The sequence below is a fragment of the Eretmochelys imbricata genome, chromosome 9 (assembly GCF_965152235.1).
Source record: "Eretmochelys imbricata isolate rEreImb1 chromosome 9, rEreImb1.hap1, whole genome shotgun sequence".
Taxonomy (NCBI): Eukaryota; Metazoa; Chordata; order Testudines; family Cheloniidae; genus Eretmochelys; species Eretmochelys imbricata.
In genome coordinates, this window is record NC_135580.1 from 56,001,611 (window position 1) to 56,014,321 (window position 12,711).

The 12,711-nt window shown below is 50.2% G+C and overlaps 1 protein-coding gene across 1 annotated transcript in view; it reads right to left on the reverse strand.

Moving 5' to 3' along the window:
* The window catches only part of AGXT (alanine--glyoxylate aminotransferase), a 32,261-nt gene extending 29,624 nt beyond the window's left edge, over positions 1-2,637 (reverse strand). The window contains exons 1-2 of the mRNA XM_077826979.1: positions 2,374-2,637; positions 950-1,142 (exon numbers count right to left, since the gene is read on the reverse strand). Coding sequence (XP_077683105.1) covers positions 950-1,142; positions 2,374-2,637 — 457 coding nt within the window. The remainder of the gene's footprint in view (positions 1-949; positions 1,143-2,373) is intronic.
* Between the last annotated feature and the right edge of the window lie 10,074 nt (positions 2,638-12,711).

A 12,711-nucleotide genomic window follows, 5' to 3' on the forward strand; every position in this document is an offset into this window, starting at 1 on the left:
GATGGTTCCGTGAGATGTCTGTTCCTTTTAAGGCTCCCTGGGTGGATTCAGTTCCCCTTTATTACCCCCAAAGGTCTGTATTGATGGCAGGGCCCCTGGACCTACTTCTACTCAGTGAGGTCTGCTCTACGCTGGGGTTTTTGCAGCAGGGTACTGTGATGGATGTGCCCAAAGCAAACCCTTAGTAATGCTTGTATTAGTGTAAAATACATCACTTGCACTGGTTTAATTTACCCAGTCTTGCAACTCCCCTGGTATAAATCATGACTTACACTAGTGCAGTGTGTCTACACCAGGCTTTTGCACTAGGGGTTTACACTGGTCCAGCTACCCCAGTGTAATTACACCAATGCATAGAACCCCAGTGTAGACAAGGATTTATGGCAGATCCTCAAAGGTATTTAGGCACCTAACTCTCATTTAAATCAAGTGGGAAATAAATGTCTTTGGGGATCTTACATACTGTTCAGTCCTGCCCAACTTCTTCTCTCCTTCAGCACCTGAAAGCTTTTTCTCTATTCTGCAGCAAGCCCCTTGCTAACAAAATCTGCCTTTGCCAAAACTTCCCTGATTTCTATGAGCTCCCAGAAGACAGTCAGTGGAAAAGGGAGAGAGGGCTATTTCTTCCAAATTCTCTCAGGCCTGCCAAGTGCCCAGCCAGGGCAGAGTGAGCAGGGCCATACTGTATCTGAGCAGCAAGAGTCCAAGTGAGCTGTCAATTACACTAGGTCAGTGTAATCACTCCAGAGTTGGACAAAGTAATTTGGCCCTAAGTGTCAAGATGCAGCATGTCTCTGTATAATGGTTCTGACCTAGCCACAGTGCACATTTTACTGAGATCCACTGGCAGCGAGCAAGAATCTAACTTAGTCCCTGGTCTGAGCCATCCTGGAGCTGTTTGTAGCTTGGGCCCTCAGACAGCAAACAGAAAGGGGGTCAAGTCCCATACCCAGTCTCTTGGAGATGTCTGTTGCGCGCTCGCCCCAGATTCCATTCACTGCTATCAGCACCACCTCTCCAGCCTCCACCGCATTCAGAAGCGCAGCCTCCATGGCACAGTGGCCAGGGCCACTGATGGCCAGAGTCAGTGAGTTCTGTGTCTGGAAGGCATACTGGATTCCCAACTTGATTTCATCCATGATCTGAGGAGAACAGACAATATGCCAGGGTTAAAGCAGCCACCTGCAGTTTGGCAGTGTAACTGCATTGAAATCAACACCCACTAATAGTAAAAAGAAAAGGAGTACTTGTGGCACCTTAGAGACTAACAAATTTATTTGAGCATAAGCTTTCGTGAGCTACAGCTCACTTCATCGGATGCATTGAATGCATCCACTGAATGCATCCGATGAAGTGAGCTGTAGCTCACGAAAGCTTATGCTCAAATAAATTTGTTAGTCTCTAAGGTGCCACAAGTACTCCTTTTCTTTTTGCGGATACAGACTAACACGGCTGTTACTCTGAAACCTGAGTTCATGATGTGACCCAGTAGTGCTGTCACTTACTGCAGAGTATTTGACTTTAAGCCACAAACACACTATATTTACAACTTTTAGCTATTTCTTACAGAAATGAGTTTTACCAAAAATAAAACCGATCCCTACCCCTATCTTTGTGGGAGGCCTCTCTTGTGGTGCCCATGGGGCACTGCTGAACTAGACAGACACTCTACTCAGTTCTGAAAGGAAACTAAAGAGCTAGAGACCAACACCAAACAGCTAGACACAACGAATGCCAGACCCTGCTGGCACCGCTCATGGAGAGCTTTGCCATGGAAGCACTGAAGGAGGTTAGGGAAAGGATTTTGTTTCTACCCCTGAGTTCTCCAAATGCTGGGAGAATTGGGAATCCGACAGGCAGTGGATGGTGGTCTTCTAGGCAGTTCCCCAAACTGCTTGTCAGCTTGATCCAAAGCCCATTCAAATCAGTGGGAATCTTTCCACTGACTGAAAGGTCACAGGCTTTAGAGCAGCCTCAGAGTGGTGAATGGGGAGGAATCAGAACTGTGGCTCTGAGTCTGCAAGAGCCTGAAGCACATGAGTCATCCCCATGGCCGTGAAGGCAGAGGCACATGCACAGAGGAAAGATTTCAGGAAACACACTGACACCAAAAGCTGAAAGAAGCCAGGAGAAATGACAGCCCAACAGTGACTTATAATTAGTATTGCTAAAGCACCTCTTCTGTACTCTAGGAGACTCAGAAAGTGACGTCTTGTGGGAATGGAACCCAGAAGAGGGGAAAAGAAGGTCAGGAGCAAGGGAAAGTGCTATCTAAAACATTGCACTGGTGCCTGAGGAGAGGGGGAGGCTGCAGATCAGGAAACACTTCGAATGAGTGACCACGTTCTGGAGAAGTTGAGTCGTAGTCCTCACCTGGAACATTTCCTTGTGGAGGTGTCCAATTAGCTGCCGACCTCCTGCAGCCAAGATCCGAGGAGGGACGTTTGAGGGCCCAGGCCCCAGGAGCAGCCTGTCTGGAATGGCCAGGGGCTGCCACAGTACTGCAGGGGGTGGCACCAGCAGCTGTTGTGAAGACATTGCGCGATAACGTGGAGCTGGGAGCCCAGGCAGAAGGAGAGGAGCCTGAACCGTAGCCTGGAGCACTCGGGAGGCACTGCCCATCACTGCTCGATGCATCTTTGGGGCCTGAGATAACAGAATGAACCTTCACCCTGACAGCAACCAGCCCCTGGGCCTGCTGCCACTAGCCGTCGAGCTCCTGTTCCTCTCTGACAGAGCCTCTGCTGGGAGTGGTGACTCAAAGGCTGTCAAACCCTCTGCTCTGTCACACTGACCTTCACAGTCCTGGCAATAAAAGCCTAAGTCTAAAGCAACACAGCCCACTTCCCAATGGCCCGGCCGCTCCCTGGCTCCTCCTCGATGTTCCCGCAGAGAGCTCCTCTTGAAAACACACCCCCATTGGCCCTCCTGGCCTATGAACTCTGCACCTGGTAGAAGCTGGCACTGACCGCCGCTGTTCATGTGGCACTAACAACGTTGCTGCTTCTTGCTTCAGCCACATAATTTCCTGGTGCGGGAGAAAATCCCCATGTTTGTCTAAGCTGCTCAGTCAGAGCAGTTTTCCCCATAGCTCAGTGAGATAACAAGACACTGCTGTGCTCTGCCAGACTGCCCTGTTGTGGTCTTGGTGAGGGTGCCCTGGTCCTCACTCCCTGTACTATGTCCTTTTTACCATGCCATGGTTTCTGGTAGCTCCAAGAGGCCGCAGCCATGCTACTGAGCACTCAGAGAAGCCCTGCCCCGAAGAGCTTCCAGTCTCAATAGCCAAGATGTACAGAGGGTGAGAAGGAAAACAGGCACAGAAAAGTGAGGGGTCTTGCCCCAGGTCACCCAGCAGGGCAGTGGCAGAGCTGGGAATGGATCCCAGCTTTCCTGAGTCCCACTCCCGTTCAAGAAATCACTTTTCATCACTGTGGGTTACTCAGATATTGGTGTGTGAACAGTCCCAGGCTGCTTCCCTGGCACTTCCATTCAAGCATGCGTTTGTGACATCCAATCCCTATCCTGTGATCAGGGATGTCACAGACATTGCCTGGGAAGCGCTAGATGCTGCAGTGGGTTTGCGGCCTGAACACCAAAGCACAGCTTGTCGAAGAGGAGGAGTGTGGAATACAAAGAGCTCTGAACTCTCATGAGGTGTTTCTCTGTCTCTCTCTCTTTTCCTTCTCACGTTCTCCCTCCCTCTTCCCACATTTCGTCTGCTTTCCTTCCCTTCCTCCCCTCCTCCTCTCAGCCTTACTTGGGCCCGGAACCAAAGCCTGGGAAAGTTAGCAGGAATCATTCCATTGATTTGGGATCAGGCCCCTAGGCCCCATCACGTGCCAAGAAATCAATGGGATGCTTACTATTGATTTCAGTAGTGCAGGATTAGGCCCTTGAATTAGCACTGTTACTAGTTGGCCAAGACTAGCAAGTGGAGAAGCAGGATTAACTGGGGTTAATAGCTGGCCACATCAGTGCGCTTCTCAGATCTTCGGATCTCAACTTACTGGTAGTGAAATTCCACGAACCAGTGCACAAGCAATAGCTGCCCCCTGTGGTTTGCTGCCTCCCTCTCTCGGACGAGTCTCCTCCCCCGTGCTGTGCCTTTGTGTTTCTGTGATTTTTCTGGATGCTGCCACATTTTGCTCACTCAAGTCCCAATCCTCATTTACTGTCGATTAATCTCTGCAGTTTCTATATGAGTGCTTTCGCGGGGAGAGGGATAGCTCAGTGGTTTGAGCATTAGCCTGCTAAACCCAGGGTTATGAGTTCAATCCTTGAGGGGGCCATTTAGGGATCTGGGGCAAAAATTGGGGATTGGTCCTACTTTGAGCAGGGGGTTGGACTAGATGACCTCCTGAGGTCCCTTCCAACTCTGATATTCTATGATTATGATTCTATGACCCTGGATTTAAAAAAAAAAAGAGAGAGAGAAACCAAAACATGTAGAGGCTAGGTACGTTTCCCTTCATTGGGAAGCACTTTACAAGCTGAGTCAATGAGTATATAGGACTTCTGTCACTACCCACTGACATGCAGCTGTCTCTGGGCTGACACATAGCAGCTGTTTAACAGTACACAGCAGCAGTGAAGAAGAAAGATGTATTGAACCTTCAGGGGGGATTTAGAAAGGCAGACTGCAACTAGCCCACCTGGAACTTGTCTAGGGCTGCATGGCTAATGCACATGTTCACTCTTACAAAAATGCTTTCCTTTAATCACCCAAGCGGTCAGGACCTCAGCTGTGTGTCTCACAAGAAAGCCAGCCTCAAGCAGTATGGTGTGGCACTGATTCAGTAGGTCCACAGGTAGAGCGGCATTTGGGGAAGCAACTTTTCCTGCTGCTTTGTGGCTTTTCCAGGAGGTCATCCATCCAAGTCCAACCTCCGCTGACAAGAGGACAGCCCAGAGTGGCGTGTCACTCTCTCAGGCCAGGGGGCTCCTCTAAACGCTTAAAAGCTAGGCTGTTTTCTTCCATCATGGATCAGAAATGGCAACCAGTGTTGTTGGCTTCTGCTTTCTTCATGGCAAGAACTCCATGCTGGTGGTATTAGAATGGCTAATAATCCCCCACAGGGGACAGGAGCCCCCAGCTTGGTAATAGTAAGAGACAGGCATGTCACAGTGGTAATGCAGGCAGTGATGAGAAGTGGCTGTGCAGGAAGGGGCTGAAGAAAGGAGCAACATTCATGACAAGGTTTGAAGCTCTTAGCTTTGCCGGCCTAAAGTTCTTTCCCTTTTTATAATCCATCAGATTCCAAATTCTGCTCTGTCCCCCTGGTACAAATCTAAAGTAACTCCGTTGACTTAGAGCCACTCAGGGCTTATGCTGGCATAACCAAGTGTAGTACAGGATTTACACCAATTTAACTGTGAGCAGCATTTCGCCCAGTTGCTTCATGCTTTAGGAGTATGGGCCCAGTCAGAGCCTCTGTGATGTCCAAGGAGCTCACGGTACAGTTTAGGATGTAGAATACAAACCTGGCCTTTGACCTCCTCCACCTGTGTGCTTGACTGGGGCCTTGACATAAGTTGGAGCAGGGATTCTCAGCCTCTTTCTTTCTGGGGCCCCCCAACCAGAGGTGAAAGTAAGCTGGTACACCCCGGTACGGCGTACTGGTAAGAGCCGGTGCACCGTACTGGGGCAGCCCGGATTCCCCAGGGGGCAATTTAAAGGGTCTGGGGCTCCCAGCAGTGGCTGGAGCCCCAGGCCCTTTAAATTGCCTCCAGAGCCCCCAGTGCTGGAGCCCTGGGGTAGCGGTTGCAAGGCTCTGGAGCCCTGCGGGGCTCTAGCGGCTATTTAAAGGGCCTGGGGCTCCCCTGCTTCTACCGCCCTGGCCCTTTAAATAGCCGCTAGAGCCCCGCAGCCGCTACTTTAGGGCTCCGGCGGTTATTTAAAGGACCGGGGTGGCAGAGGCAGTGGAGCCACAGGCCCTTTAAATAGCCCCTGGAGCCCTGGAGTAGCAGGGGCTCCGGGGGCTATTTAAAGGGTTGGGGCTCCAGCTGCCTCTGCCGCCTGGTCCTTTAAACAGCTGGTGGAGCCCCGCCACTTCCCCAGGGCTCCGGCGGCTATTTAAAGGGCCAGGGCAGTACAAGAGGGGAGCCCCGGGCAGCTGCTGCTACCCCGGTGTGGGGGCACTTCCTTACAGGGTGGCCTGGGACTGGCTCTGATCTCCTCAGCCTCGCCCCTTCCGTCCTAGGCCCCGCCCCTTCAGGGGCCCAGAGCTGGCCCTGGAGTACTGGTAAGTCACTGGACTTACTTTCACCCCTGCCCCCAACATACTCCCAAAATTCCAGGGCCCAGCAGGGAAGAGGCCAGGGCTCCAGGCTCCAGCTGCAGGGAGGCTCTGGGCTTCAGGCGCTGCGGGGAGAGGGGGCTTGGGGCTTTAGCCCTGTGGGGTAGAGCAGGGGTCTTGGGGCTCTAGGCTCGACTGTGTGGGAGGGTAGCTCAGGGCTCTGGGTTTCAGCTGCTGGCGGAGGAGCTCAGGGCTTGGGGCTTCTGCCATGTGGGGCACTGGACTTGGGGTTCTGGGCTCCCAGCTTTAGCCCCACAGGGTAGGGGGACTTGAGGCTTTAGATCCACGGGACACTGGGGTGCTGGGGCTTGTGGACCCTGTGAAATGGCTCACAGAGCCCCGAGTCACAGAGGAGAACTGCTGATTTAGAGCATCTAGGAGCTGCTCTCAATTACACTGCCAGTTAAGCAGCCGGGGATCAATGTGATACAACGATGCCCTGGCCCACCCCTTTCCCCAGGCCATACCCTACGCTATTACCTGCACGGGAATGTCTCCTGAGTTACCCTGGGGTAGCTAAGAGTAGGAACCAGTCTTCTTTGTTTGTTTTCCTCAAGACCCCAATTTGACTGGTTCTGGGGAAAGGTATTATATGCCCAGATGATGGTGTGTGTGTGGGGGGGTAGAATTTACCACGATCACAAAGAGTCATACCGGCAGCCATGCCCAACATGTAGTTGTAAGAGTGAGGCTATCGGACAAGTGTTTACCCCATTGTGTTAATTAGTTCCCCCTTTGTCTGGTCCTCCTGCACCTTCCTGGCCAGCATGGAATATATGGAGTGTGTAACCGACTTGCGGAGGACTCTGTTTCACCCCAGCTGGGGAAGGCTGGCGTGTCACCTAGAGCAGCACCACAGCCAGGCTGTCAGACCCCCAGCTGCTTTTGTTCTTTATTGACTTAGCTGGGCTGTGTGTGGTTTTATTTTTCTTGTGAGACAACAGTGCAGTTGAAAGAGCACTCCCTTGACGTGAAAGCTGACTGGATAACTGCATGGGTGTTTGTGTAGGATAACTTACCCAATCAGCATGGTGGTGGAGCCAAGCCTCCCATCCAGGATTGCTTAAGCAATTGAGTGTTTAGGCAGAGCTGTGCGGTGAGGTTGCACTGTGTTAACCCACTGGTCAATGCATGTGACACAGCAGTTAGAGCTGAGCCACTGAAGAGTTGGATCTGGTGCAGCTCTTGGCTATAATAGTAATAATATCTAGCTCTTATACAAGGCTTTTCTTGAGTAGATCTCAGTGCACTCTACCAAGGAGGGATCAGGATCACTATCCTCAATTTACAGATGGGGAAACTGAGGCACAGCAGTGCAGAGACTTACCCAAGGTCAGCAGCAGGCCAGTGGTAGAGCCAGGACTAGAACTCAGGTTTCCACCATGCCAGTTCCATGTGCTATCCGCTTGATCACACTATAAAAGGTTGCTTTCTAGCAGCTCATGCAGTTAGCTCGGGAGCCCCCTGGTTCAGTGCTGAGTGTGTTGGCCAAGCTGGCAGCCATCACAGAGGTAGGGGCTGGTTTGGGAGTCAAACTGCAGTGGGTATAGGATGCTTGGGATGAGCTTCCTCTGTCTGGAAGAAACATGTAACATGCTGGTCAGTGTGTGTTATGTGTCCCCATCCAGAAAGGCTGTCAGGCTGTTGTAGCCTCAAGCCAAAGAGCCTTGGCCAGGCTATAAAGGTTCATACTTTCAGCTCTGGAGGTCTCCAGGTCAATACCAGATGCATCAGCCAAGACTGCAGCTGTCACACAGCACAGTCTCCTGTCTGAGAGCTACAGAGGATGTGCATGTCCAGCAGCATCTTAACTGATGCAGCCCCTCTGTTTTTATTGCACTGGAGACCTGTCTGTTCTCTCTCATAAGGGACACTACAGTTCTTATCTGGGCAACACTTAGACTATGTCCCACTACACTCTCTGGAGCCTCAGTCAGCACAAACCAGTGGTCTGATTTATGAATGCAGAAGATACAGTTGCATCTACTTATAAGACCATGTAATGTGTTTGCATGTCCAGTAGAGATGGAGCATAGCTGAGCTCTTGAATCCACATGCAAGAATTCAGGTCGGGGAACCCAGATTTGAACCAGTTTCAAGGACCTTAAAAACCCACCTCCCAGGATCAGGAGGCTTATTTTCCATCTTGGGTTCTGGGTTGGCCAAATCTCTTGAGATTCTTTGTGAGTTTGGGCCCATGGTGGTGGTGAAACCATACAATAATACTCATTGGCCCCCAGGGTTCTGATTTCAGGCCCATCTGGGGCCACTGCACCACAAGGAGAGAGTGCGTAAGAAGGGAAGCCTTCTTCAGTTTCACAGAGTCCTCTAGAGAGCCTACGAGTCCAATGTCTCCAAAGTCATAGTATCATAGAAAATTAGGGTTAGAAGAGACCTCAGGAGGTCATCTAGTCTGACCCCCTGCTCAAAGCAGGATCAACCCCAACTAAATCATCCCAGCCAGGGCTTTGTCAAGTCGGGGCCTTAAACTTCTGAAGATGGAGATTCCACCACCTCCCTAGGTAACCCATTCCAGTGATTCACCACCCTCCTAGTGAAGTAGTTTTCCTAATATCAAACCTAGACCTTCCCCACTGCAACTTGCCACCATTGCTTCTTGTTCTGTCATCTGCCACCACTGAGAACAGCCTAGCTCCATCCTCTTTGGAAGCCCTCTTCAGGTAATTGAAGGCTGCCTTCTCTTCTGCAGACTAAATAACCCCAGTTCCCTCAGCCTCTCCTCATAAGTCATGTGCCGCAGCCCCCTAATAATTGTTGTTGCCCTCTGCTGGACTCTCTAATTTGTCCACATCCTTTCTGTAGTGAGGGTCCCAAAACTGGATGCAATATTCCAGATGTGGCCTCACCAGTGGCGAATAGAGGGGAATAATCACTTCCCTCGATCTGCTGGCAACGCTCCTACTAATGCAGCCCAATATGCCATTAGCCTTCTTGGCAAAAAGGGCACACTGTTGACTCATATCCAGCTTCTCATCCACTTTAATCCCCAGGTCCTTTTCTGCAGAACTGCCCCTTAGCCAGTCGGTCCCCAGCCTGTAGCGGTGCATGGGATTCTTCTGTCCTAAGTGCAGGACTCTGTACTTGTCCTTGTTGAACCTCAGATTTCTTTTGGCCCAATTCTCCAATTTGCCTAGGTCACTCTGGACCCTATCCCTACCCTCCAGTGTACTACCTCTCCCTTCAGCTTAGTGTCATCCGCAAACTTGCAGAGGGTGCAATCCATCCCATCATCCAGATCATTAATGAAGATGTTGAACAAAATCGGCCCCAGGACCAACCCTTGGTGCACTCCGCTTGACACCAGCTGCCAACTAGATAGAGCTGTTGATCACTACCCATTGAGCCCTATGATCTAGCCAGCTTTCTATCCACTTTATAGTCCATTCATCCAATTCATACTTTTTTTAACTTGCTGTCAAGAATACTGTGGGAGACTGTATGAAAAAACTTTGCTAAAGTCAAGGTATATCACGTCCACCGCTTTCCCCATATCCACAGAGCCAGTTATCTCATCATAGAAGGTAATCAGGTTGGTTAGGCATGACTTGCCCTTGGTGAATCTATGTTGACTATTCCTGATCACCTTCCTCTCCTCCAAGTCCTTCAAAATGGTTTCCTTGAGGACCTGCTCCATGATTTTTCCAGGGACTGAGGTGAGGCTGACCAGTCTATAGTTTCCCAGATTCTCCTTCTTCCCTTTTTTAAAGATGGGCACTATATTTGCCTTTTTCCAATCATCCGGCATGGCAATTGCCATGACTTTTCAAAGATAATGGCCAATGGCTCTGCAATCATAGTCATAGAATATTAATAATAGAATCACATCAGCCAACTGCCTCAGAACCCTCGGATGCATTAGATCCGGACCCATGGACTTGTCCTTGTCCAGCTTTTTAAAATAGTCCTTAACCTGTTCTTTCACTCACCTCCTCCACATACTGTGCTGCCCAGTGCAGCAGTCTGAGGGCTGACCTTGTCTGTGAAGATTGAGGCAAAAAAAAAAAAAAAAGCATTGAGTACTTCAGTTTTTTCCACATCACCTGTCACTATGTTGCCTCCCCCATTCAGTAAGGGTACCACACTTTCCCTGACCACCTTTTTGTTGCTAACATACCTGTAGAAACCCTTCTTGTTACCCTTCACATTGCTTGCTAGCTGCAACTCCATTTGTGCCTTGGCCTTCCTGTTTACACCTCTGCATACTCAAGCAATATTTTTATACTCCTCCCTAGTCATCTGTCCAAGCTTCCACTTCTTGTAAGCTTCCTTTTTGAGTTTAAGCTCACCGAAGATTTCACTGTTAACCCAAGCTGGTCACCTGCCATATTTGCTATTTGTTCCTATGCCCTCAATAAGGCTTCTTTAAAATACAGCCAGCTCTCCTGGACTCCTTTCCCCCTCATATTAGCCTCCCAGGGGATCCTGCCCTTCAGTTCCCTGAGGGAGTCAGTCTGCTTGTCTGAAGTCCAGGGTCTGTATTCTGCTGCTCTCTGTTCTTCTTTTTATCAGGATCCTGAACTCAACCATCTCCTGATCACCCACTTTTACTTCCCCTACCAATTCTTCCCTGTTTGTGAGCAGCAGGTTTTATGCCATCCTACGTCTGCAAGAGAGTCCTATATCTGCTCTTTCTTGGGAGCCCAAGAACCTTCCTTAGAACCAATCTCCGCCTCGCTGGATGTAGAGCCTTGCACTGCTCCCTATATCCGGTGAATCCAAAGCAGAACAAGGTATTTCATTTACAAAACCAATACAGGGCGATCAACCCTCTTGCCCCAGCCTATCCTACCTGGTGTGAGCAGTGTGAGCAGCAGTGATGCCTGCCTGGTGTTCTTTTCTGCCTTCAGGTGTGCACAGGAATGAGCAGGCAAGGTTGGTGTGTCTTACTGTGTCCATCCCTCTCCTTCACAGAGCATGTGTGGGGGTTTGGGGCTGTTCCTCGAGATCGGCATGTCCCTTGGCTCTGAATTCTTCTGGGGGAGTTCCCCTAGGTGTCCCTATGGGGGTGGGCTGAGTATGTGGGGAGCGCATGTTGTTGGGTTTGCTCTCTTTGCCTTTGTATGCTCGAGTGTCTTGTTTTTAGCTGATCCCCTGGGCAACACTTAATTTACTGCAACCTCAGGTTAAATTAATTGAGCAACTGGGCCCCCTCTCAGCTAGGGCGCCACTATCTAGGTGCTGATCCAAAGCCCCTGGATGTCCTTAAAGGGGTTCCAGAGAGAGCAGCGAGCTAAGCTTTTGAGCTAATAGGTTTCCAGGGCTGACACCCCCCTCCCCAGGCCAGCCAGAAAACCCCTGAAGAGAGTGAGCAGGGCAGGGGCGGATTCTGCCAGGGAAGTTTCATGAAGTCCCCCTGCTGTTCCCCTCCTCTCCCTGGCTTTTCTGCAAGAGGGAGTGATCGAGGCAAGAAAAATTATTGCCTAATTCAATTGATACATACACACAAGTAACAAGCATAGATCTCGCTCTCATGCAGACGCACACACCACCGCCCTCCACCCCCCAGTCATAAGGTTAAGATAAAACATCAGCCAGTCTCTCAGCGAGTTATCAGTGTTTGCTTCCCTCTTATGACAGCACCAAAGTCAGTTTACTCTGCTCCTGATGTTTTTAAAAGGAGGGTGAAGGCTGAGCAGACTGCATTGCACTAGGTTATGTTTGGGAAAATCTTGTGTAAGCTGCTGATGACATGCAGCAGCACAGAAACCATGCAATGGTCACACTCTGATGGGACAGTTGTGCAAGGGGCTTTGTGTACTCAGAAGGCATGGTGGAAATTTTTCCAGCAGAACTGTGCATTTGGTGGAAAATTAGGTTTTTGACTAAAAAATGTGCATGGAAAAAATCTTCTTCTCAAGGAAAACCTGAACTTTTCAACCTCCCCCTCAGGGGTTCAGTGTTGTGATGAAAAGGTGACAATATCCACTTGAAAAAAAACCCAGAGGCTGACTGGGACTAGAATTCAGATCTTCTGAATCCCAAGCCAGTGTTCTAGTCATTAGGCAACACTGCCTTTGGCACCATGGAGCACTTCATCTTCCTGGAAACACTCCATTTCTGAGGCTGCAGAGCTTGCACTTTCCTGCTTCTCCTACTGCTTATCTGCAGATCCTGTGGTACCTCCCTTAGCAGTACCTCCCCTCCTCCCTCTGTCATTGTCCTTGGCCCTCTCCACCCCACGAAACTTAAGCACCAACCACATGGTTCAGCTAGGAAAGTTTTGTGCTGGTGACCCTCAGTCCTACCTTCCTGTCCTTAACCAGGCACCCTCTCTTCAGCCTGAGAGAAATAGTCTCTGTTCAGACCCTCTGTAACCCCTCCCACGCTCCCTCCACAACATGTCCAAACCCCACCCATTCCTTTCTGTTCCACAGGTAAACCCCTTGTCTGG